Source organism: Felis catus, chromosome B3, assembly GCF_018350175.1.
Source record: "Felis catus isolate Fca126 chromosome B3, F.catus_Fca126_mat1.0, whole genome shotgun sequence".
NCBI lineage: Eukaryota > Metazoa > Chordata > Mammalia > Carnivora > Felidae > Felis > Felis catus.
The window spans coordinates 74864644-74891709 of record NC_058373.1 but is presented as its reverse complement, the minus strand read 5'-3'; the positions used below and the strand labels follow the sequence as shown (position 1 = coordinate 74891709).

Sequence of the window (27066 nt, the reverse complement as noted above, 5' to 3'; positions counted from 1 at the left end):
CTGAGAGTCTGTTCCACAAACCACAGACTTTTCCCACAGAGGAGAAATTAGGAAGACTTTACAGCTGAGACCAGTGGAAATGACATTTCTATTAAAAGCTGTCTGTGGCTAGATGTATCCATCCCAAGTACAAAGTTAAATGATGTAATAAACTTATTCAAAGACATAAAGCCATTACATAAAATGCCATTAAATATCTTCCACTCAGTGTTAACAAAATACAGCTATAAATCTCCTTGGGTTGTAATTCTGCAAGTCGCTGGTTCTCAGTGGGTTATACACCTGCCAGTTCTTCACTGTTAAATTCTGTTTTCAGTCCTGGCAAATGGGATGGCAGGGATGTATAATCCTTTGAGATGTGACGGTTTTCAATTTTTTCATGAATCGGGAAGTGCCCAGTTACTTCTAAGGCTGGTTACTGTCACTGTTCTCTACCTCCTGGCTAAGTGCAGTGTTGAGGACCCATAGCTCCCATAATCCACATTTTGCCCTTTCACCTGACCAACAGTGGCCCAGCCAACCAGGTTTTGACTCAGGATTCAAGGTTGGGAGCTGGCCTATCTCTGAACTTTGGGACTGTTTGACAGCTTCTCACATGAAACCATGCATCTAGGGATAATGGGGTAAAATGGAAGAGAGGAGTTGAAAAGAGAGAGCATTCTGTCTGGAAAAGTTCTGTGCCCCTTTTCCTGTGGGTTTTCACCTAAACCCCAAGCCAAGAGGAAATGCGCAAAAGATCCAGATAAGCCTCATCAAATTTTCCTAATTCTATGAATTTGTCAGAATTTCCTTTTGTGGGGCACCTGAGTGGCTCAGTCGGTTGAGTGTCTGACTTCGGCTCAGGTCAGGATCTCACGGCTCTTGAGTTCGAGCCCCGCGTCGGGCTCTGTGCTGACCGCTCAGAGCCTGGAGCCTGCTTCAGATTCTGTGTCTCCCTCTCTCTCTCTGCTCCTCCCCTGCTCACACTCTGTCTCTCTCTCAAAAATAAATAAAGATTTAAAAAAAAATTTTTTAATAAAAAAAATAAAAAGCATTTCCTTTTGCAAGGCAAGTCCTAAATCCAGATGGACCCGTCCTTTGGATCCTCACCAAACAAAATGGCAGTAGAGTGGCAGTGAGGGCTGTGTCAGTGAAGGGGATATGAGAGAAGCTGTCAGCATTTGCCCAAGCCCTGCAGGCTGTGGGTTCTCTTCCTACACATGAGCAGTCAGACCAGATCAGAAGAAATGTTGACTCATTCCTAGACACTTGAGGCTTCTCTGTAGGGGCCCTCCTTGCTCTTACAGGTGCTGACCCCTCGCAGGGCTCTGTTGCTGTAGGTCAGCCAAGGTAGCCTCTGATGCTCTTGCTGTGCTTCTTCAGGAAACAGCATCCTCCATTCGGCAGCCGATAGCGTGACCAGCGCCGTACAGAAAGCGAGCCAGGCCTTGAACGAGCGTGGGGAGCGGTTAGGCCGAGCAGAGGAGAAGACGGAAGACATGAAGAACAGTGCCCAGCAGTTTGCGGAAACTGCACACAAGGTGGGTCCCGCCGAGGGGCAGAGGTCTCCACTCCGGGTGGTCAGGGAGCTTGGGCTCCAAGAAACTCATGTCAGTGCATTTCCCATGGTGGAAGATACAAAATCCAGCCGTTTTTTATTTGGCCTCGTTATGCAACCTGCTGTTTTAGTAAGTACCAGAATCATGAAAGGTTTCTTGTACCTGTTTCTTTGTGTATCTCCTTTCTGATGCCTTTATCTCTGTCTCTGACCTTGGATCTGGATCTTCGGAAAATGTGGACCATCTTTAGTTCCTTCCCAGAATTTTAGGGCTCAAGTTTCAGGGAACAGGATGGGGGGTAGGGGAGGTCAGATCTAAGAATATCCATCCTCCCTTGGCCAGTGCTGGAAAAAGGACTTTGGGCTGCTCATGCTTACTTTTCCTTGCCGTCCTTTTCCGGTCACGGCCATGAGCCTAGCATCCTGTGTTCTTATCTCTTCACTGTATGAAAAGCAAGCTTTAGTCCCAGGACACCGTGCACCTCAGGGCTGGTTGCCCCTCTGTAAGAGGCCTTGCATCTCTCAGGCTGACCTGACTCACGCAGAGCTGCCCGCAGGGTTCCTACCTGCCCTGGATCCAGGGCATGGCAGTTCCCACGTGACCACAGGCGCACACATGCACATTCACACGCTCCCTAAGAACGTGCCTTTCAGAAGGGGAAAGGGGAGTTTTTATTGGCATCCCGCTCTCTGAGGCAGTTGAAAACCAAAGGAAAGAGCTGCCGTGTTGGTCAGGTGATAAAGAAGATTTATTGCTGATCTTGTGCTTTAGGTCAAAGGGTAGTTGTCTGGCTAGGGATTGGAATTCAGGTTTCCAGAAACCACCTCTGCTGATAACTGTTGGCATCTCCGACTCATGCTCCAGCCTTTCAGATCTGCTTTTTAGGTGACCTTTGGGGAAAAAATTAATTTGCTTCAACAGAAAACCCCATTTCTGTGGAAGAAACAAGAACAGACAACCTGAAAAGTAGTGAGATAAGTGTCCCCAGCTGAGGCTAGCTGGCCTCTCCCAGGGGCTCATGTCCAGGCCTGACTGCGGATCCGAATCCCAGCGGATGCTTCCTGCCTTCCCTTCCTGCTTCCCCCTTGCACAGACCTGTCTTCTGTGTCATCAGGTTCTCTTTTGTGACAGGGTCTTACCGCACGCCCGTCTCGGGGGCCCATTTGGGGTTCCCTGGAGGAGAATTGGCCAGATGTGGCCAAAAATGCAGGCAGGCCTGCTGGAGGTCAGACCCTTGCTTGTCACTTGTCACAGAGAGAGGGAGCTCAGCTTTAAGGTCCCTTCTCCCGCCTTTGTGATACAGAAATAATAATGAGATGGAAATGCTAGAATTCCCGCCCCAGTTTCAGTTCTGTAACAACAGCAAATCTTGTGGTTTACATGGGGGATGGGCAGCGGAAGTCTGGAGAAACATTCAAAGTGTTGATTTGGGGAAGAGAAAGCTAAAGGGAATAGTTTTTTAATTGTCTTCAGTCTGGGAAGAATGTTAGTGCAGGCAGGTCTCTCTTGTCCCTTACCACACAGAAGGGAGCATTCTGCGCACTGATAACATTCTGCTCAAACCAGAGTGTGGGTTCGTGATTAGATCATGAAGCAGGTTACCAAGGAAGTCTGTGAAATCACTCTTCCTAAGGCGGAGTAGACAATACCCAGAGGTCATCCGTGTGGGCGTCCCCCTCCGAGGAGGTTGTACAAACACAGGGTTGGATAACCTGACCAGAGGGCCACGATTCTTGGCCCTGGTCGCCCTGTTTCCTTGATGTTGTGGCCGAGCTTGCTAGGTGGTTGGGAAGGCAGTACAGTGTGGTTAACATCTTGTGTTTGATTTACCCTCCCAGTGACCTTGGGCAAGTGCCTAATTTCTCTAAGCACCAATTCCCTCATCAATATAATAAGGCTAATTAATAACAGTGTCTGTGTCCTAGGGCCTTGAGACAATTGAATGAATTCCAACCTATACATCTATTATCACAATACCTGGCACATGTAAATCTAAATTAATATTGGTTATAATAATTTCCATAAAAATGGTTGTGTTGAACTTGCCCTACTGGGTCACCTGGTGACCACTGTACGGGGATAGAGAAATGTGATTGAGGACCTTAACAGAGGGATTGGGGAGGGATTGGAGAGAAGGTTTTCTGAGCCCCGAAGTGGGGGAGGCAGGGCTCCTGCTAAATGCTAATACCTTCTAAACACAGAACAACCCTTGAAACAGGGCTTGTCAGAACAGAAACTGATTAGTCCACCAAAGGCAAAAGGGCCTCTGGCCTTGACCACTGGGAGGATCAGTGCCAGCCAGTGGCCTGTTTTCAGTAGAGATGGAAGAGGCAGGGTCCAGCGTGCCCTTGTTTTGGTTTCCCCGCCTGTGGGTGTTCTGAGGGGGGAGGTGAAGAGGTTGCTGGTATCTATTAGTGTGTTTGAGGGAGTGTGAGCGAGACACTGTCCTGGCCAGACATGGTTTTCTAAATCTGGGATGTGTGCTTATGAATCACCAGCATTGGCAGTATTCCCATTGAGGAGATTGACCTCTTTAGATAAGGTATGGCTTTTTTCCCAGGGACTAGGACTCCTGATTTAAACCCTCTGGTGTAGCCTGACCGTGAAGATGTCATTTCACTGGCCAAGCCCCCACCAGACCTGCTGGTGAGGAGGGTGTTCAGAGAGGGAACCCAAGCCCTTCTGCCCCAGACAGACAAACAGCTGTGTTGATTCATAAAGAGCGGGCTGCATTTTACAAGTGGAGACATGGTGCGCATGTTAGCACCCTGAGCAGACAACAGTGCCGTGCACCCTGGTTGAATAAGGGCACGTAACCCCCAGCCGGAGAGTATGGCACCCTTCTCTAGATTGCAGCAAAAAGGACCTTTCTGACTTTTCCCAGGACTCCTGCAATGACCCAGGTACATTAACGAGCAGATCACCTTTGCACAACCCCACCTCCAAGATAACGTGGGTGCTTGTCTCCAGTAGAACAGATGGGAAATGCTCCTGCACCCCCTTTCCCCCAGCTCTGTTGAGCCTGCCTGGAGGAAGCGTGGTTCCTTCCTGTGAGCTCTGGACTTGGCACGGTCTCAACCACAGAGCAGGCCTGCTCACTTTCCCCTGCCCCAAAAAGCACAACGTTGCAGTGCGTGCCATGCTGTGACACCCGCCACAGGCAGAGAGTCAGCAGGCAAGAGCAGCACCCGCACCTAGGCATCCTTAGATGACACGTCTACAGAAAGGAACAGTGATCTGCCCTGTTTTGTACAAGCTCGTGTTGGGGGTGGGGGAGGGAACAAGCGGTAAGAGGTACTTCTCTCACTGGCAGGGACTGGCTGCCTCCATCCCTGCTACAGTCACCGGGTCCTTTTGGGCCCCTGAACCAGAAGCAACCTCAGGAGGCCTCTTAAAACCCCCTCCAACCAAGTGCAAATAATTTATTTTTATTATTTAGATGGAGTAATCTACACAGCTGTGAAAGAGAAAGGTTTCTGTGGGATATTAAGAAAACAAAATACACCAAAAGGAAATTGTAAGCTCATCTTCTGTAGGAACTCTACTATCTAAACTGACCCATAAGCATTTGAGTTGGAGATGATATTTCTAAACATAAGGAGACTGAGGTATAGAGCAGCTGTGACTTTAGGGCTCAAGGTCATTCAGCAGACTTGTAGCAGAGAAGCAACAGCACCCTGCCTTCCATGTTCCAAAACTTCTAACTCCCAGAGAATTTTAAAAAACAATGAAAAAAAAAAAAACGGAAATGGTGCCACTTTCTGCAAAGACACTGCAAATAGTCAAATATCCAATCCAGCCATATTTCTACATTGCTGTGTTGGCCACGGCCTCACCTGGGTGGGGCTCCCTTTAGCGCCATCCCAGATGCCCTAGTAGTCACCAGGGCCTGGTGCAAACGGCCGTACAGTTGTTGCTGAAGATTGATGACTGGGGGTGAATTGGCACAAGCCTATTAGCTGAAGGTTAACAGCTCAGTGAATAACAGGACAGCAGCACTGATCAAATATTTATGTTTGGTATTCATTATGCACAACACTTAACAACTCTGGTTGATTTGAATGGTCCACGTTGCTAAATAATGTATTAAAACTAGAGACGGAGCGAGAAGCGGAATCCGTACCCCGGAGGGGCGGAGCGTGGTGGGGCAGTGGAACAGATCCGGAGGAGAGCCACGGGACTATAAACTCTTCAGGTTCAGGAGTTATTAGCCACCTCCACCCTTCTTGGCAAAAACCCACAGCACTTAGCACCGCGGCGGCCCCACACTCACAAATACCATCTGACAGTGACGGACTCGGTGTCTGCACTGCAGAAGGTTCATGGGGGCCTCTGTGGAGACTGGCATCACCAGGCAGAGAGGCACAAGGAGGTCTTTCAGCTGAGGTGAATTTAGCAGCACGAAGGCCTGGGTCCACAGGTCCCTTCTGCATCACATGCTAACGTGGTCCGGTACACCTGCTGCAAGGGAAATGTCCGCTGCATCTGCAGGTGACCTGAAGTGGCAGCCCCAGGGTCGGAGAAATCCAACCCTCCTCGTTGTTGGAGACATCAACGAAAGGGAAAGAGAGACTTATGCTGCCCTGGGTCACACCGGAGAAATGGGTCATTGACACCGTTCAGATTGATGGATAGCACTGCTGTGTGGAATCAGGCAAATCCCTCTGCTAATTCTTCAAGGACCGAGAACCTGGTCGTGATGCAGATGATACGGCTTTCTACAAAGTTCTTGCCTGCCAAAGAATCACCTGCTGTTTGCTCAAAGACAAACCCTGTCCTCTAACTTCCAGTCGCAACCCCAGGGATTAATCCCTAATACCAGATTCTGGACACATGCGGAATTACAGTTCAGGCTGAGCTCTGCCTTCTGGTTCACGTCAGTTTATGGGCTCCTTGGAAAGGATCAGAGAAAAGCAAAGTCAGATTTAACTTTATGTTCTGTACCTGCCTATATTTCCTTAAGTATATCATCACGCGTTCTAGCTGAGCTTGGGAAGCTACTGAATGATACAGTAGTATTGGTGTTCCCATTTATAAAGGTGTTCCCATTTATAAAGGTGTTAATTTCAGCAAGCCACATTTCTCAAATACTAGTAGGCTTTCGCTTCTCAGCCTTTTGGCTAAGATCAAATGTCAAATACCAGTGGGAGTAGCAAATGAAGGTCTGGGTTTGGTGTATTGTTCAGCCCTAGTCAGTAACACTGCTTCCTGGTCAAGTGCTTTCAACTTGGTTAAATGTCCAGGCTAGATACTGAGTGGATTAATGCAAACTGTTTCTCTACAGTTGATTTTTAATACTCTTTGAGGTTATCAGTCCATACGTACATTTGAGGAGTGTTGGCTTTCCTGGATAACTAGTAATGCGGGAGCACAAAGGCCTCGGTTCCTCCCCCCAACTCCTCCTGGATAGGTCACTCACTCTGCCTGTGCACTGGCTATTCCATTTACTCCGGTGGAATGCAGGAAAGCCACATAGCATGCTCTCCCACCAGGACACATACACCAATGGAACTACTGTTAAGGAGGCGTCCCAAACAATGCCCAGTGGACTATTTGAGAAAATGTTGCACATTTGCTAGACGTCACTGTGGATAGTAAGGTGATCTGCCACAGCAAGTGAAACCTCGGTACTGTCTCTCAGCATGGATTTGGGGAGGGACCAGCACAAATGCCTAACAATGCCTTACTCTGCCACCCCTGTCTCTCCGTAGCTCGCCATGAAGCACAAATGTTGAGAAGCTGCCTATCTGGGTGATGACCCTCTTAAGAGAAATGGAAGAGCTCAGCGGTTTTTACAAGAATTCCGGACCTCTGCTTGCTTCTTTTTTTCCAATATACGGACTTAGGTTTTTTTGCTTTGCCTTTTCAGATGTTAATATGAAAGAATAGATGTTGTGTTGATACATTTCACTAATGATTGTGCTAAGAAAGGCTGCAGCAGGCATCAGCTTCATTTGGTTTTTGTTTTTCTCCACTGTGTGTATATATGTCTTTAGGTGTGTTTTCTCTTTTTTTGTTTTAAGGTGGGTTTTTTTTTTTTTTTTTTGGTGGTTTGAATATAAAATTAGGACCAAATGATATCCAGAGTTGGGTCTAAACTGACAACATGTATTCTTTTTTTCTTGATATTAAGGCAGAGAGGTGTGCCTGGCTGGCTCAGTTGGTGGAGCGCACAACTCTTGATCTCGGGGTCATGAGTTCAAGCCCCACATTAGGTGTAGAGCTTACTTGAAAAAAAATTGTGATATTAAGCCAGAAGACCTTTTAATATGGTAACATGAGATATTATTGTTCCTAGATGGAAATCAGAGTCAAGCAGTGATTGGTCTCTCCGTCTCCTAGCCGCTCTTAAATTTGAAGGTTAAGATTCTATATCTTGAAACAGAAGTCTGTATTATGGGAAACGTTTGGATTTATCGGGGGAAACAGCAGTCTTAGATTTTGCTTTTTATGTAGTAATTTCTTGCATGAGCCATCACCAGCACTCAAAAAAAACAAATCAGAATGACAGAAATCTACTTTCTGAGCTACAGTTTAGGTATTTCTAGTACTTGTTTCCAGGCTGATTATTTGCAATTATCATATGAAGGGTAAAAATTTGACATTAAAGGCCTAAGGAAAAGCCTATTTAAAAACTTCTGTACATTCATAGATGTCTCTTTCTTTTGTCATTGTCCCAAATTACGGCAGCCAGTATTGAAAAGAGCTTGGATTTTTATCAAGAATTGATTTGTCCAGATAAAGGTCCATGTAAATGATAACGTGAAAAGATACTACATTTAAAATCTCTTTTCTTTTTACAAAGTCATGCCAATTTTAGAAACACCCTCACAATATCCTTGGGAAATGGCCTTCGGTTTCATGGTATCTGATTTTTGGAGGTTTTGATGTTGTTATTGCTATCTATTTATTTAATGTAATTTAAAGTGTGGGTGTCTTGACAAATTGTATTTCATGGCAATTGCAACTTGCCTGATCTGACATAAAACATGATCATGAAGGCTTTACACTGCAGTCAGATTGAATAAAGTTGGTTCACACACCTCCTGATTTTGTATTACTCCAGGGAGTGCTGGGTTTAGAGTCTGGGAGTTTTGTTTCTTTAAGGGTTTAATGTTAAATATAAAAGTTGTGTTTTGTCTTCGTGAAACAAGGAAGCAAGCACACCCCAGACACAGTCCCAGCCTCCCACTGCAAGGGCATTGATTTTTAAGCTGCCTGAATCTTCAGGATCCCTTTCTGTTCCTTTCTACCCATTGAGCCGATTGAGTCTATGTATATTGTAGCCTCTTACACAGCAGCAGAAGATGACTTTGGAATTATTTATGCTGATTTAAATAGCTTAAGTTCTCCTGATAAAGCATTCCTGGGAGACAAAGTTGGGCTTTGGGGGCAAAAAAAATTTATCTCAGACTGTATGTGTCAAAAGGGAGATGGGATTTGCCAGACACAAATTTCTGAATCCTCTTAGGAAGATGATCCAGTTCAAGAAAATTCTCTGTAAAATTAATATGGTAAACTACATAAGTTTAGTACAAGTTTTGTGCTTTTCTTCCAGTGTCTAAAAAGTTCAAAGAAGCCAGGAACTTTCTATCTGATGAGCACCATTTATAATTTCTAAGAAAAGCCCAACGAATCACTCCAAACAGGTTTTGTTTGCAGACCTCAGCTCAGGAAACACACATACACACAGATCTATTCATCTTCCAAAGTTGGATTCTAGCTAGCTAGTTGGTATAAATAATTGAAAGGGTAAATCTAAAACCTCCTGACAATTGGCCAAACTCAAAAATAAATTTGTTGCCAAGTATCTAACAAGAGTGTTTGCAGAGCTGCTTCTAAAGGAGCAGAGGATGAGGTCATAAGCATACTGTGAAATCTGAGATTCTTCCTCCCCGGTAGAATTATGATAGCCACTCTTCCTAAATGTAGGTATTCCACATCGTGCCCTCCAGCTTCACTCCCTGTTTATCCTTTTAGACTTCAGCCTTGCTGGAAATAGCTTGGATTAGAACGCCTATCTGGGTCTTTATTAGCTTCCCCTATTGATTTGCTTCCAGGCCGTGGCCATGCCCTTGACCTCCCTGGGTCAAAGCCCTACCTAGGCCTCCACCTTAGGAGAGGCCAGGACCACAATCCCCTGTCTTTCCTCTACCTCCTGACCTCTGTCAGAGCTGCCCTGTGATGACACATGTGAAGTGCTTCGCTATCCTCTTGTAGAAGGTGCTGCAATACAAAATATTAATACAGTCTAGCCTAGAGAAAATTGCTAATTTGTCACGTTGTTTGGGACCAATTTGTTGGGTTGAGCTGCTAGAAGACCGTTTGTTTCATTTCTGCACTCCATTTTGGGACACTTTCTTTCTGTGAAGGAGTTCTTCAATTGTACTGACAACACATAAAGAAAAGCTCCCCAGTATTACTGCTTCTTCCTGGAACATAGCTGTAGTTTTCTTCACTAGTATTAGATATCTGTATGCAGGATGCATCCAGTTGTTCAGGTTAATGTTTCATATTAAAGAATGTATTTGTAAAATGTAAGGATCAGTAGTGAACTTTTTTTAAGCTCTGAAAAAATAAAAGATTGTGTTAGACTTAAAATTACAGTGAAATCTGTCTTAATACTTTTGTGGCTAACAAAGGTTGTGAATTTATGTAAAAATATTTACAGAATGCCCTAAATAAGGGATAATAAAGATAGGTTTTGCTTTTCAGTTTTTAGAATCGTAACACCGCGGCTGTCTGTTGTGCAGTTATTAATTCTTCAGAAGTTTCTCTAGGATGTCAAATATAATTTTTGTTTCTTTCAGAGACAAATAACACCTGCTCTATGATTCACGATTACAGTAAGCTCTCATTTTGTCATTAAATATTTTAACTCTGTGATGAAAGTTTGTTTTTCTCAATTATTTGTCAAATCTATAAAACACAACCAAATAGGCAGGCATCATCATGCATTCTATGCTGTGGGGAAGATCCTGTGAGCCTACGGAAGGCTAATTCTAATTCTAGCTCTAGCATAATGGTAGTGTTTCCTTATATATGTTCTAAAGGTAAAACCTGAAATGTGTAAAAGTCAAAAGAGCGAACCTTACTTTAGACCATTAGCTTCTATCCAGCAAGAGTCTTTGGTTTTTTTTTTTCTTCTCACAGGCAAAGGAATTAAGCCAATGAACAATTACCTTTCTGCTGATCCTGGTGATGTTCTCAACTCAAATACTCATTTACAGCCTGGGCCCTCATTCAGCAGACTAGTTTCATGCCCTGTTAAATTGGAAAGAAGACTTTGATCCAATTATGTCGATTTACTCTTATAGAAATAAATACCGCATCACCCACTTGTTTTCAAGGGAAGTGACTTGGGTGACGCTGTACACAGCAGCCCTCTGGGTTGGCATGGACACGTGCTAAAGCAGGCAGGACTTTGAAGTGTTTCCTGGATGGAAGGGCAAGACTGCAGTCTCTACTTTTCAGAGAAGACAGAGAGATGGCTTGGCTGGATGAGGAAAGCAGCCTTAATTATGTACTTAAAGGCCCCAATTCTTGCAAACTCATTATAAGCCCATTGCTTTGCAATAGTGATCTTTTTTCTTAATATAATTTGTATTTGCTGGCAATTCCACCACCATTAATTCTCAATTTGAGGGGAGGATGAATATGGTCAGCGTTTTTTAATCTAAAAAATAATACTAAAAAGATAAAAAATCTAATGGTGCCCTCCCCCTGACTGTGAGTGAGGACATGCTTAGGAAAAACTATTGACCCATCATGATCATCATCTGCCTAAAGAAGCAGATTGAGGGCAGGGAGTGAGGGAGGCAGAAAGAAGAAGAGTGGGGGGAAAAAATACCAAAAATAAATTTCAAACAGAGATGCAAATGTTTGAGTGTTATTTCTGTTGATATCCATTCTGGGTGCCTGGCAGAGGTGGTGGTACCTTGACGTACGTTTGCACATTCCACATACGCATGCTCACAACTGACAGCAAGAAAAGAGGCTGTGGTCCTACGTGCCCCTGAAATCACTCCCACTTTCTTGCCCTTCTGGACTGGTGAGGTAGGTGCCAGTATTTCCCGGGTCAACAAAACCAGAAAATGCCTCAAGTGGGCCATTGTCAGTGTATGAGATGTAAAGACTTAAGAGACATGGAAAAAGAACAGATCTCCGCCCCCCCCCCACAAGACAGATCTCACTTATTCTATAAATGTGAATGTACTAACAGCCCTATTGTAACAAGATGGGGCAAACTATGGATTTTCCTTTGATTTTCTTTTTGAACATCCAGGAATTACCATACAAAGTGATTTTGCATAGCCAGAGCCAGCCTGACACAAAAATTCGGCTTCATTTTTACCTCCTACCAACCTCTCTCCCTTCCATGCCCTTCACCTTGCTGTCCCTTTTTAAATCCTGCTTCAGCTAACTATTCCTCTGCCGTAAAGTGCTGGCTCACGGTGGCTTAGGGCAGTCTCCCCCCGGGCTGCCTCACTGTCACCTGGGAAGCCACTAGAAATGCACACATTTTACTCCCAAACTTGCCCTCTTGGTGTCCCTGGCCATCTTGTGTTTTGCAAAGAAAAGCGAAACTACCTCAGAAGGCTTCGGATGACAGCACCTGGCTTCCCCAGATGCTTAATGGGTTTAAACCAGCAAATTAAAGCTGTCAAGGAAATTAAATGTACTATGCATTTCAGCTCAATTACTGCTATAATGTAACCTCCTGCCTTGACTCCCATTATATTTTCTCCCTGGAGCCTCGTCTGGAGCCTCAGGATTTCCTGAGTCACGTTTTCACTTCCCAGCCCTGAAGTTTTGTGCCACATTTTCTTCCTTCTGCTGATGAGTCATGGTCTTCAGGAGGGCTGCCTCAGTGGCACATGCCACTGCTGGATGTAGGCTGGTGAGGCAACACTGTCCTACCTCCCTCGGTTCCACAGGAACCAGTGTACACAACTGAGGGATTCTGAGTTGGCTGCTGCTGTGTATTGCCACTGCTCTCGCATTTTGTCTTTTAGACATATTATATGCCAGTGATTCTCAGGTGGAGTGAAGGCTTTTTTTTTTTAATAGAACACATGTTTGGGTTTTTTTTTCCTTGTCTTTGTGTGTTCAACCAGCCCGAGGATGGCTATTTAAATGGAGCCTGGCCCCATCACACATCCATATTTAGATGTGTCAGGAATCACCAATCCTGCAAGTCCCTGGTGTCCCTTGTCAACATTAGATATGAACCTTTGTCCTATGATATTGTATCCCAATTTCTTTGCCACTCACTGTCAGATGACATAGAAAAAAGAAAACGGAGCCCATAAATTCGTGGCTTTATCCAGAGATCTAAAACATGGCTTGGATGATTCACAATTTCTAAAGAAAATTCCCGTTACATACTCTGACCATGAGCACCAAATGCTCTGTGTAATTATAACACCACATTCTTGGTGATTAAAACCTGAAGCTTTCTGTTAGTTTTCCTTAAAATGAATCCTTTCTTTTACTACTACCCTAGGAAGGAAAATCTGGTTCCTACTATTGAACATACTTTTTACTCATACCACAGTAGCTTCCTTTGAGCAGTGTTTTAGACCTGGAATTATAGGGGTACCTGACTGCTCAGTTAAGCGTCAGACTTCAGCTCACAGTTCATGGGTTCAAGCCCCGCACAGGGTTCTGTGCTGAGAGCACGGAACCTGGAGCCTGTTCCAAATTATACTGGCCAATACAAGTCGGCACATATAGATTGGTCTGAAGCTTTCCAGTATTGAAGGAGCCTCAGCATTTGACAGAAACAGGGAAAAAAGAATGTGTGAATCATGCCCACCGCACACCCCCGGGAGGAAAAATAAAGCACCTCTTGTACTGGAGTGGACATGGGCAGGGTGCCCTCTTGTGATGACTTACTGGAGGCAGCATTGCACTGTGGTTAATAAATGGTCCCAGAAGGGCCTGTCCTTCAAATCCCAGCTCCAGTCCTGGTTGGTCTCAGGCAACACACCGACCCTCTCTGTGCCTGTTTTTTTAGCTTTAAAATGGGAGTTATTGTCTACTTCACAGGTTATTATAAGGATTAAATGAAATCACAAAAGTAATTTTAGCCCCATACCTGGCACGTAAGGGCTCCATGTGTGCCAGTCAGCTTGGCAGCAGGCTTCTTCTCCGTGATGGATCCAAAATAAAGTAGTAAAACTTACAGGCTTGTGATGGCTTCCAGACTGCGCTGATGGCCGGAAGAATGGATGTGTTTTCCTTAAATCCATGTTGGCCCAGGGCATATGAGCAGGCATTTTCCAGGTCTCTTTTGCCATTTTTATGATCCGTAGACATAGAACCCTTGACATTTCACATATCCAGCTGAGGCTCCTGGCCCAAATGCAACCCAGTGGGGGTCATTTTCTGGAGGAAATTTCCAAAAAGACTAAATTCACAAGAGAGAAGAGCGAGACAAACTGGCCCTAGGGTCTGTGCCATCACCTACAGGAGTGGACATGAACGGTTTTATGGCCTGGGAGAATATGAGACCTGTCCTTTGGGTAGTAATTCATGCTCCTTTTCAAAAAAGAAGTCCACGATCTGCAGGTGTATTGCTGTGACTCCAAGGATGATGCTACTCAAACAGAGACTATTCCTAGATGACTTAGATTGAGAGTAACTTAGAACCATTTACTCCACAAATGGAATCTGGGCCTAGTGTGAAAATAGCCCTGAGAGAAAAGGAAGGAATTCATATCTCAGTGTAAACCAGTGATAGCATGCCTTTTCTGGAAGCATCTTTAGGCATTCAGCTAAAAGAAGGAAAGAAGGACCCAGAAAAACTGATGTCAGCATACTGTTCTCCCATAGTTGTCACAGTGCTGTTAATTATGATGTCCAAGTAAATCCAAGACTATTCGGGAAATAGGTCACTTGTAAACGACTGTCCACGTAAGAAGGACCTGGCTAGTTTCAACAGTGGATGTACCCCAACCAAACCCCAACCTCTACTCCTGTAAAAATTGCACTAGGTGTTGTTGGGTTTTGGGGGGTGGGGGGAGTTGGGGGTTTTTTTGGCTTTTTTTTTTTTTGTTTTTTTTTTTTAGCAAATTGCAAGCCATGCAAGTTTCTTTTTTAAAAGTAAATTAACTAGAATCCTTCCTAGCAGAGAGCTTCCTGGCTTTGTCATTAGCTTTTCGTCCTCAGGCAAACTACATAATCTTTGTGTATCTGATTCTTCATGTTTCAAAGGAAAATAATCTACATCCTGCCTGCCTCACAGTCCTGGTGAGTGATGTGTGCTATGTAAAGGAACTCTTTGAAATACAAAGTGCTAAGGAGGTTAGGTCACTCCCTAACACACTGGTCTGCAAGTCCCCACCCAACACCTAAGGGATTCCTTTATCTACCTCCCCCTCTCCCCCTATGGGTCTGACCCTACGTGATGATGTCAGATGGCACTGCCATCCCCTCTTCCTCCTCTCCCAAGGAAAAGAATCCCCCACAGAGAGTTTGATGCCACTTGCCATCATGAGAAGTAGAACAAAGACCATAGTAGGAGATAGTCCCAGGCTGCTCAGGGTAAGGGACACCTGGGCTTAAAGGCAACCCCCAAGGGGAAAGACTCGGGGCATTCCAGGGGTGGAGGGAGAACACTGTGCTGGATAGGTTGGCCTGGACGCAGCTCACCCCAGGATCTGGGGTAACTCTTGAGAGTTCTGACGTCCTGATGAAGACACCTGTTCTCCTTCCACCTGGGAAGTCTTTTGTTGACAACAAACAAAATAAAATTTCAGCAACTAGTCGGGGAAGTCAGACATACTCCCCCTAGATGGAGACAAATTCAGGCCCATACTGTGTGTGGTTGTCCTTAACATAAGATAAACATGGAGCACCACAAAAATGGCCAAGGTCTTGGGAATTCACTGAATAAACATGAAAGGAATGATAATTAGTTACTCCAGAAAGACAGGTTACTGATCTTATCAAAGGATGCAATCTGAGGACATTCTTTCAGACACAGGGAAGACTCACTGCTCAGCTCCTCTCCCTGGGAGCAGCATGATTATCCTGACTAAAGGAAGCCTGGAAGCCAGCTCTGTACTCCCCTCTGGGGGTGCCTCAGCTGGGCAACAGCAGAAGAAAGACCTGGAAGAAGGCCTAACTATCTCTCCCCAAGCCTAATGCTGAGCTGGTCTAAGCCACCTACTCAAGCTGGTGTTCCTCTGGACTCCACCACATTCTCCATGGTGGGTGAGCCACCACACACACACACACACACACACACACACACACACACACACACAAGATAGCCCTCAGGCTCATCCTACTCACCAGCAATGTTGGATGAAAGAGATCGAGGAGCCACAGGAGGAAGGGGATGTGCACCATAGTCCACCCGCTGGGTCCTCATTCTGTGTTCCCCCTTATTCAGTTTTTCCTCCCTGACGTGGAGGGAGGACGGATGAAGGGCAAAAGAAGGTTCCTGTGGCAGCATGAGGGATAGCCGTTGACTCTAACGAAAGCATGAACGACAGGAGGGGGCAATTAGGGGAAAGCACTCTATTTCCGAAGCTATTCAAACCTGTCCTTCTTTGTGAAGAATGATCCATAGTAGTCCTGCTTAGCAATAGATGAGGGCTTCTGTAAGTCCCGACAAGTCTAATTCTACAAGCATGCCCACAAAAGACATTGGCCTAAAGTTTCATTGTAGGGTTTTTAACCTAAGAAAAGAAAGCCTTGAATATAGTGCCCAGGTCTGCCCCTGAATTCAGTTGGGACTAAACATAAACCCACCTCATTCCTCACTGTGCTTTAACCAGCTTGGGTATCTTCCCATTCTCCAGCATGCCAGGTCCTCATGTGCCTGAAAACCTTCACCTTGCTGTCTGTGAGGCCAAGAACAACACTTCCTTCCCTAACACCTCATGTGGCCCATCATTTCTTATCTATCAAGTCTCCACTTACATGTCTCCTCAGAAAGATCTTCCCTAACCACTGCATCTAAAGAAGAACCCACCAAATGTGTACTCAGACACATTTTCTTCTTTACTGTCTGGCCCGCATGGACCATGTCTATTTTGTTTACCCCATTGCCTGAGGAGCTACGATTTACTAGGCACTTAGTACACTCTTATTACATAAATGAACCTTTGCTCCAGTTAAAGTTCCCATGCAGGACTCCAAAGGGAGTTCACAGAAGAAAAAAAGCATCCAAGTAACTAAATATATGAAAAGCTGGTTAGCCTCATAGAGAAACGCAAATTTTTAAAAAGGTGGCATTCAAAAGCTGATGACATCCCATAATCAAATACTATCAAATGAGAGTATAAACAGACCACATTTCTGTAGGCAAGTCGTCCACATGGATGAAGGTTCAAATGGCTGTGTTCCCTCCCACTGAGCCCCCCAGGGCCATGCTCTGCAGCCACCAGCCTCCCCAACCTCCCCAGCCTCCCCAACCACTCTGTACAGAGTCTACCACTCAGATCGCTGCCTCCTAGTAATCCCCATTAGAGCAGCTGAATTACAGAAAGTTTCTCCAGCCTCTGGAAATCAGAAAGCAGTTGTCAGGAGCCACTGAAGTTCCCCCAAGCAAAAAAACAAACAAATACAATAAACAAATGCTGCCTTTTCTTTGCCTGTTTTACATTTGATATTGGTGGGACTCCCACTGCCCCATCCAAATTTGGTAATGTTTTCTTTAACCCTTCAGTACTCTCCTTTTCTATGGAATTCTGAATCTGGAAAGGAAAGAAGGGATGATGATTTTCTAAACTATAAAATCTTTATCTACTGTATTGGGCAACCCTTTTGTTCATCTATGCCATTACGGATTTATTGTGTCTCAATTCCAAAATCCCCCTTTCTCCCCACCTCCTGCCTTGTGGATCTGGAGTTGGACCTTCAACATTGCACCTGCTGCTTCTGTATCCCTTGGCAGTTAACTCCTTTTTACTAATTAACAATGATCTATGTTAAATTCTCCCTGTTCCAATAACTGGCATGGTTTCTTTCTCCACCTGAACCCTGCCTGACATCATCTCAGGCATCTTGGCACAGCATCTGCTCCCAGACCTTTGTCACTCTCCCAAGTCTCTTTTGGCAAAATCCTTTACTTCTGGCAAATGATTAATTTCCTACTTGGCTAGAATCAGGACTATCCTGATGGGGAGATTATCCTGGATTATCCAATGAGCCCAATGTAATCGTAAGGGTCTTTATAAGAAAGAGGCAGGTGGGTTAGAGTCAGAAAAAACTATGTGATGAGGAAAGCAGAGAGAGAGAGAGTAGAAGATGCTAAACTACTGGCCTTGAAGGTGGAAGAAGGGACCACAAATCCAGTGATGCAGAGGGCCCCTAGAAGCTAGAAAAGGCAGGGAAACAGATTCTGCCTTAGAGCTTCCAGAAGGAAAACAGTATTGCTAACACCTTGATTTGAGGACTTCTGACATCTAGAACTGTAAAATAATAAATTTGTGTTGGTGCAAGCCACTAAGTTTGTGTTAATTTGTTACAGAAGCAACAGGAAACCAACAAAGCCCTTAACCCCCAAGGTGAGGTGTTTAAGCTCTCAGGACAGATCTCCCCCAACATGGAGGGTAGGCATGTCCCACTGAAACCAGGGATAGCCAATAGCTCCTCTCAAACCCAACCTAGTTGTAATCAACAAGCATTTACTGAAGACTCTGGATCTCTCCTGGGGAAATGGAAAGAGGAATCTAGACCCCAACCTCAAAGACAGAGTCACATGAGGAGAATAAAATTTCAAGATGGGATACACTAGATGCGAAATGGCTGACAAGTTCAGCTAGGGTTCTAGGCACTCAGAAGAGGTTGGGGCGCCTGGGTGGCTTAGTTGGTTAAGCATCCAACTTCAGCTCAGGTCATGATCTAACTGTTCATGGGTTTGAGCCCCATATCGGGCTCTGTGCTGACAGCTCAGAGTCTGGAGTCTGCTTCAGATTCTGTGTTTCCCCCTCTCTCCGCCCGCCCTCTCTCTCTCTCTGTCTCTCAGAAACAAATAAACATTAAAAACAAGAAGAAGAGGTAATCATCTTTAATCTCAGCGAAATGCTTCTCCTCCTATTCGGCCTTTCCATGATAGGCAGGGGACTGTGCACCCAGGCTTGCCCAGGACAGCCACGTTTACAGCTGTTGTCCTGTTGTAATCATGAATAGGGACTCTTTTCATTCAAAAGCACCCAGATTCATGATAAACCACATGGTCACTCTAATGGTAGGGCATTAGTCAGGAAGCCACTAGACACTCTGCACCCTCTTAGGAACAGGTTTGAGCTTAAATCTCAACACAAAATAAAAACGGATCGCCAACTTTTTATGCTACCAAAATCCCAGTAGAGAACACTTTCAGGTGATTGACTGTGAGTGAAACAGACATTTCAATAATACTTGATATACAGTCCTCAGATTCTCTTCCTGGCACAAAGTGAGGAAACTTAGGTTACATTGTCTAATGAGATACAGCGATGTTAATGTAAGACACCTCCTGCAGCTGAAGCAGCCCGGAAGGGTTTTGTTGTTTTGTTTTTAAGCCTTGCTTGTGATGGAGCCAGTGGGTGGAGAGTTGGGGGAGGAGAGAGAGGAGAAAGCTGAAGAGGAAGAATGTAAGCATGTAAGCGAGGTCGGAGAGGGGAAAACAGTGAATGCTGGGATTCTTGCCATATTTACCAGGGTTACTAAGCAGTCATTGGATTCTGCCCTTGAACTTGATGCTCAAGGTACTATCCTTTCAAAGACCTCTCCTGCTCCAGAGGGGAGGCTGGACAGCAGGGTGCTGTTCAACTCTGTCTGTTCAGGACGGTGCTTTGGAATGTGGAGGTGAGTGCAGTGTGGGGGGCTTCGAATCCATCTGTCATGTCAAACCCTGTGTGGGCTGCATCGTGTCACTCAAATTGGTCCATAAAGGGATGAAAATTAAAATGCTGATAAATGAAATCATCAAATTACAGGAAGCTATGGAGTGTGCTCAAGATCACACCTACCTTTGGGGGATTTTGATGAGACTCTGTATCTTCTAACTGGCTTTTCTTATCTTCCGGCCACCTTATTAGCCAGGATTGACACAATATTTAATGCTCTGTGTCTTTCGTTGGCTTTTTTGCTCTATGTTGTTAAGCTCCTCTTTGCATCCCCCCCCTTCCCTGGGGTAGGATCACCAGCGATTCCAGAGCTGGCCTCTGGGTGTATGTGCAGTGTGGTTTGACTTGCGTCCTTGGCACATCCTACCTCCAACACCCCCATCCCTTCGTGCCAGGACTCCTGGAGGCAACAGTAACCTTTCTCCCCAGACACTTGTGTAGTTTTGTGAGAGGAAGAGGCAAAAAGAGAAAGGAAGGAAAACGAGCAGGGAGAAGAGGCTTAGGGTAAGGGGAGCAGGGAGGATCAAAAGGGAGAAATACTGGGAGAAGGGCAGAGTGGCCCAGGTGAGGGGGAAGCCCACTAAAATTCCTGGTCAGTCACTGGCCCTGTGTCCTCTGTCCCCGCCATGTTTTAATATCTCACACCAGCTGAAAATAGGTCTGTGGGAAGTCGTAACACTCACCAAACCCTTGACAGCCGCTATTCTTCACAGAGGCTGTGAACAATTGCCCGCCTGCCAGTGTCTGACTGAAATAATAGCTGTACCTACAGGATCATTTGCAAGACAGATGGTGGAGGCAATCCCCATTCATCTGCCAGCGGCCATTTCATAACTCTTACTGGCCTGTCAGGCCCGTAAGGCAGAATGCAGCCTTGCTAATTGTTTTAGCTCATTAGAGAGCTGTTGTTTTAAAGCCAGTAGTCGGTCCCACCCCTGTCCTGCTGCATCCCAGCCCCACCATGCCAGCCCTCCTCCAAGGTGCTTTTGAGAATGCCTTTGGTGACCTTGGAGAAAGCAGGTGTCCAAAGCCTAGAAGCCCTAATGTTTGCTAGGTGGTATTTATTTTTCACTTTTTCACTCTGCTCTCCTCCCTAAGGAAGTATTGCAGATCTAAAAAGGGGTCCCTCACCTTCCCTACTATTTGCTGCTTCCATGTTCATTAGGCCCATTACTATTCCATATTTCAAAGTCTAGATAACATTTCCTATACTGAGTTGCCATTTTCTACTTAAGGTGCCCAACATCCCGTTAGCATTTTTATAGCATGCATTAAGCCAAAGATTTAACTCACTGCCGTGTTTATGGATTTAGAGAATTTCAAGAGTTCCATATCATGCCAGCACATCTGAAATCCTTGGTTGTCATTCAACAGCAGTTTTTGAGAATCTACTCTGTGGATGTAAACAGGAGCCAGGAGAAATGGGAGGGCCTTCAATGAGTACAGCTTACTGAGCATCGACCTGTGCAGTGATACAAGCGTCCTGGCTCGCTTCAGTGCTAGGCAGGCGCCATCTTGAAATTCTTAATCATTTCGGAACAAGAGCCCCACATTTTCATTTTTGCACTGGGCCCCACCGATTGGATTGGTTTTGCTACAATTGTTGGGAAGGGGGAGCATTTGCAAGGGCTCAGGAAAGGGTCCCTCCTGAGCCAAATCTGAGAAGCTAGAAACTCCAGATATAACAGAGGAGAGGCAAAGATCAGTACACGCAGCAAGGCAAACATAGACAGCAACTATTATTAGTGTCTATTTGAGAACTATCCCGGACATGGCCTGTTTTTGAGGTGCTGAAGACTGGAGATTGACCCCACATCACTGAAAATTCAGCAGCCTAGCACCACCACCTGTGAGTTCTCTCAGGTGACAATTGGCTGGCATTGATCCTTCACTATGTTACCAATTTCATTATGTACCACTTCTACTGAAAAGCCAGCAGGAGAAGGATGTGTGAGAAATAAGGCTGGAATGTAAGTGGGAGCCTGGAAAGGGAAGGCTTTGAATGCCAGACTGAGGAATATGGGGAAGCGCTTGAAAAATCTGGTCAGGAGGGTGACACTGGAGCTTTGGCTGCCCCAAGAAGAGAAATATTCTTTCTAGACCCACTGGGTCATTTGTTCATAAGGCTTATATAAATACCAAGTAACTTCCCAGCACCTTCCCCTCATTGCACATCTCCCCCCCACTATTCCCCCTCCTCACACTGCTTCTCCCACCCCACAAACACACAACACAAAAAGTCCAGATATTGTCTCTAATTTGCGCTCTGCTACTGCCTTGACCTCCCTTGGACTCAAGTCACTGACCAAGTTTGCGTCCATTGCACTGTGTCTTAATTCACACCTCTGACCTTTCCCAAACTGCTTAGGTGAGCAATCCTACCCATGACCCTGTGTGTGGTGGGCAGAATTTGAAGAATGACCACAATGACCCTTGGCCTTGGAAAATTTCTCCACCTGAGTGTGGGTGGAACCTGGGAACACGATAAGATGCCATTCCCATGATTATGCCATGTCGTAGGGCAAAAGGGATCCTGCGTATGTGATTAAAGTTGCTGATCAAAGGGCGCCTGGGTGGCCCAGTCAGTTAAGCATCCAACTCTTGATTTCGGCTCAAGTCATAATCTCATAGTTTATAAGTTTGAGCCCCACATCAGTCTCTGTGCTGGTAGAGCGGAGTCTGCTTGGGATTCTCTCTGTCCCTTTCTCTCTCTCTCTGCCTCTTCCCCACTCACACTTTCTCTCTCTCTCTCCTCTCTCTCTCTCTCAAAATAAATACATAAATAGACTAATCAGAATAGGTGGGCCTAATCTGGTCACATGAGCCCTGTAAAAGCAGAATTTTCTCCAGCAAGTGGCAGAAGGGCAAATAATCAGAGCATGAAAAGGACTCAATGCCCCAGTGCTGCTTGGGAAAATGGAGGAGCCATGTGAGAAGGGATGTGGGTGGCCTCTTGGAGCAGAATGACCTCCAGCTGACAGCCAGCAAGGAAATAGAGACCACAGGCCTAAAGCTGCAAGGCACTGAATTCTGCCCACAACACCAGTGGCTTACAAGCTTCTTCCCAGAACCTCCAAGTAAGAGCCCAGTCTGGCCAACATCTTGATTTTTGGCTTTCAGAGACCCTGAGTATAGAACCCAGGCAAGCTGGAATGACTTCTGACCTACAGAACTGTGAGATTATAAACAGATCTTGTTTAAGCTGCTAAATGTATAGTAATTTATTATATAGCAAGAGAAAAGTAATACACTATTTTAGCCCCTTCCCAGCACTCTCCTGCTTGGCAGCTCAGACCCTGCCACTTTAACATTAGGCAGGGTCATAAAGCAAGCATCAGGAGCCACATCTGAAGCGACAATGATTTGAAAGTGAGAGATGAGTGTCGATACAACCAGTTGGGAGATTACTGCCAATGACCAGCATGAAAAAATAAGGTTCTAAATTTAGTGGCATCAGTTATGGATAAAAGCGATGAATTTGAGAGTCCTTTTGAAAGAAAAGCTGTCCAGATTAAGCAACCGATTGAATGGGAGGGATGGAGACAACTATTACGTTACTTTCTGGAAAGAGTTGGAGGGTACCCTGGTCCTCTATGATGGCATGGCCATTAAACTAAATGGAAACAAAATGTGTGCTCAACTTTTCCTAAGGTAAGTACCCACATTAGCTAAAATTGTTGGTGGCAAGTAAGAGCACTATCAATTCAAACTAATTTCAGGGGGTAAAAAGAGGAGGGTCTTCATATTGAGATGCAGGTGTTTTCTAGACCCCTAGAGACACGAAAACAGCCGAGCCTCCAAGAGGACTGGACTGGGATATGGAAGCCCCTGGGACCAGAGAGAGTGCTCTCTCCGTCTGCATCCCTTCTTCCCCAGAGCCCATCCTTGTGTACCACTTAGCCCACACAGCAGGTGGAGGATGGCCACAGCAAAGGTTTAGGGTTGAAGGGGAGACCAGGCCAGACTAGAATTGCTAATCCTGATTCCCAATCTCTAGGGGAAAAGGTCTGGCTGGTCAACATGGTTTCCCTACCTTTCATACCACCGCCATGCTGATGCTCTCAGGAAAGTGGGAGAAGAGTTGATTCTTGAGCAGGACAGGCACTCTCAAAGTCGTTTACCGAAGAAGCAGAAATGATGTTTCAAATCTTAATTTCCACAGACACAAGAATATACTCTTGTTTGTAGACAGAGAAGTGGGGTATTATACCCAAGCGGCTGGGTCCCAGTCCCAGTGCTCCCTCTAGGGGGCATGAGTGACAGTGATGAACTAACTGAACTTCTCTCTAGGCCTCAGCACCCCTAGCTATAAAATAAGGCACTCAATCCAGGTGGCGTTGAGGCTTCCAGCTGTAATGCCCTGTGACTCTAAGTCCTTCTGAGTAGGAGCAATGCTGTATTGATCCAGTTCTCTTGTTTAACTTTCCCGTGCCCTCTCAAAGATCAGAACTAAAGCCTCTCCGCATTAATCCTCTCACTGGCTTACAAGAAGAGGAAAGGCAGCCAAGGAAAATATATAGTTTGTATTCCAAGCAAGCTGGACCAAAGCTCCTTGGTACTCAAAAACACTAACCCTGACCTGGCGTTAACTGGCGTTAAATCTCTGCTTTGACAGGAGCGCTGGTTCGGTGCTTCCCCGACACCAGTGTGTCTCAGGTCACTGAGTGGTCCGGCTGCCACCATGCTGGCTCTCTCCTGCAGTTTTCTTTAGAACCACAGGTCAGACCCTCAGGAGCTTTAGTCCAATTCCCCTTGATTTTCTATAGGACAAAGCAGAGACTGAAAGCGAAGGGACTTGCCCAGAGGCATCCAGATCACTTGGGGCAGAACAGGGAGTAGAGCCAAGTGGCCTGACTCATGTTTTTCCATTGTCCCTTCTGTGAACAGATTAAGGCACGTGATCCGGATGGAGAACCATGGATAAACCAGCAGACTTTATTGATGGCATCTGTTATTTCTGAATTAAATTGTGTCCTCACCGCACCCCCCAAACTCATATTTTGAAGTCCTAACCACCACCCCTCCCTCATATCTCAGAATGGGATTTTATTTGGAGATAGGGTTTTTACAGCAGTAATCAAATTAAAATGAAGCCATTGGGGCACCTGGTGGCTCTGTGGGTTAAGCATCCAACTTCACCTCAGGTCATGATCTCACAGGTTTGTGGGTTCAGACCCCATGTCAGGCTCTGGGCTGACAGCGACAGCTCAAAGCCTGGAGCCTGCTTGAGATTCCCTCTCTCTCTCTCTCTCTCTCTCTCTCTCTCTCTCTCTCTCTCTCTCCCCCCTCCCCCCGTCTCAAAAATAAAAATAAAATGAAGTCATTAGAGTGGTCTTTAATTCTCTACTGAATATTGCCTTCTGTGCCCCGTCATGAAGGTCCCTCCATCTCCAGCCTAACATTATACTGCAGTGCCTTTCTCCTCTCCGAACTCAGGTTACAGTCTCATTTCTGCTCTGTGATTTTGTAAGATTCTGACTACCTTCACTCCTTGCAGCTCCCACCTATTCTTCTGCATGGTGGCCAAAGCCTTTCACTCGGGCAGCTGTGAGTAAAAGGCCTGGTGGAAAACCGAGGTCTCTTTCCAATACTGGAGCAGTGGACCTGGTATCTAAGCAAGAGATGCCACAGGAAGAATGTGGTGTCTGAGGTCCTCACTCTCGAAGGGAGAGGGAAATGGAGTCTGAGTCTGACACCATGAGATGCAAGATCATCTACTTCAACTGCTGGTGGCCTTCTCTAAGCTCTGAGATAAGCCCTGGAAATTATCAAAAAGAAAGATGATGATAGTCTCTTACATTTAGGAGAGCACCACTTTTAAACAGTTGTGCATCGCTTAGATATCATCTCAGTACAAAATTTGTCAATCACTGAGTCCTTACCTATACAATTTGCTAATATAGACACTTGTATAGTATGCTAGCTAACAGAGCAGGAGGTTAACGTGGGACGTAGTCTTAATGTCATCAGAGGCTTTAATACTACAGGTACTAGTCAGACCACTTAAGAAATGGAAGTATGTGAAAGCCAGTTTCGTGACTCAAGCTTGTTACTCACCTCCAGCCTATAAAGAGATTAAAGACAACAAAAGCAAAGATGGGAATCGGAGAGAGGCTTTTATTTGGAGGTAAGTGGTCAGTGAGCCTCTTGACCCGCTCCAAGAGGGAGGCTCATGCCTTACCTCAAGCCTACCCACAAAGGCATCAAGGGAGCCTGCAGAGGGCTTCATATAAGCCCCATAGAAAGCAGGTCTCAAGTGGTTGACTCAGAGACAAGAAATCAGAAGGGCCTGGAGGCTAACTGAAGCATCAAGGGGCAACAGCATAGAGGCCCCCTTCTGGGAGTAATTTTCATTCCCTCTACTGAAGGATTTAAGATGAAGTATATTCTGCGCACCAGAAGTAAGCAGAAAGAGAGAGCAGAACCAACTCAGAGGGGCTTTGCCCATGAGGCCACCTAGAAGAGCAGTGGGAAAAGAACAGGGGAGAGCCTGTGTGGAAGTGGTCACAGAGAATTGGGGTTGTTATGGACTGAATTGTGTCCCTTAAAATTCATGTGGTAAATCTCAGTGTGACTATATTTGGAGATAGGGCTGTGAAGAAGGTAATTAAGGTTAAATGAGGTCGTAGGGTTGGGGCCCTAATTTAAGAGGACTGGTGTCCTCATAAGAAGAAAAGGAGACCAGAGCATGCACAGAGGAAATGTCATTTGAAGACGTAGCAAGGATGTGGTGGTCTGAGAGAGAGCCCTCAGCAGAAACCAACCCTGCTGGCACCTTGATCTTGGACTTCCAGCCTCCAGAACTGTGATAAAATAAGTGTCTGTTGTTTAAGCCAGCCAGTCTCTGATATTTTGTTATGGCAGCCCAAGTAAAGTAATACAGGGGTCTTAGCAACCAAATGGAGAGAACATCCCCTAAGGCAGAGATTCATAGATAAATGGTTCCCAGTGATGGGGGGGGGGGATCTCCAAAGAACCCACAGAGCAATCCAAAAGAAATAAATTCACCCCACAAAGAAATCTCAAGGGTTTAATGTTTTCACTGATGAAGTCTACCAAACATTTAAAGAAGAAATAACACCAGTCTTACTAAACTCTTCCAGAGACTAGAAAAAGAGTACATGCTTCTCAACTCATTTCATGAAGACAACATAATCATGATAGTAAAACCTGATAAAAATGTTGTAAGAAAGGAAAACAGTAAGTCAGTCTTCCTCAAAACTACAGGTACAAAATCCTAAACATAATATTATAAAAATCTAATGATTTGGGAAGGATAATACATCATAACTAAGTGCAGTTTAATCCAAGGATGCCAGTGATAACATTTGAAAAATCAATCATGTAATCCGCACAGTAACAGAATAAAGAAAAAAAAGATCATTTGAACATCACAGTGGATGTAGAAAATGTATGAAATTCAACAGTCATTCATAGTAAAAACTCTTAGCATACTATGATAAATCTGATAGTCTACAACAAAAGAAAACAAACAAGAAAACCCTGAGATCAGAAATTATCAGTATTGTACTTACTGGAGGTTCTCACCAGTGCAATAAGGCAAGAAAGCACTGGACATCTGCCAAACCCAAAGACAGCGATGCCAGGTCATGACTGTACCTGTCAGGTAAGAACTGTCCTCACCTCCTGTCCCTCCTCACCACTCCAGCACTAGAGGG

The 27066-nt window shown here is 45.3% G+C and overlaps 1 protein-coding gene and 1 long non-coding RNA gene across 6 annotated transcripts in view; one reads left to right on the top strand and one right to left on the bottom strand.

The window, feature by feature from the left end:
* STXBP6 (syntaxin binding protein 6) overlaps window positions 1-10429 on the top strand; it is a 250429-nt gene extending 240000 nt beyond the window's left edge. For all 5 annotated transcript variants that reach the window (XM_023255615.2, XM_006932794.4, XM_045059740.1 and 2 more), the window contains 2 exons: window positions 1363-1520; window positions 7250-10429. In XM_023255615.2, coding sequence (XP_023111383.1) covers window positions 1363-1520; window positions 7250-7273 — 182 coding nt within the window. In that variant the 3' untranslated portion in view covers window positions 7274-10429. The remainder of the gene's footprint in view (window positions 1-1362; window positions 1521-7249) is intronic.
* On the bottom strand, window positions 1518-27066 carry LOC102899178. The gene is made up of 5 exons (XR_002743020.2): window positions 26923-27066; window positions 15840-16020; window positions 13639-13928; window positions 10721-10802; window positions 1518-6430 (listed from the first exon to the last, which is right to left on the bottom strand). It is a non-coding gene; the product is annotated as an uncharacterized LOC102899178 (long non-coding RNA).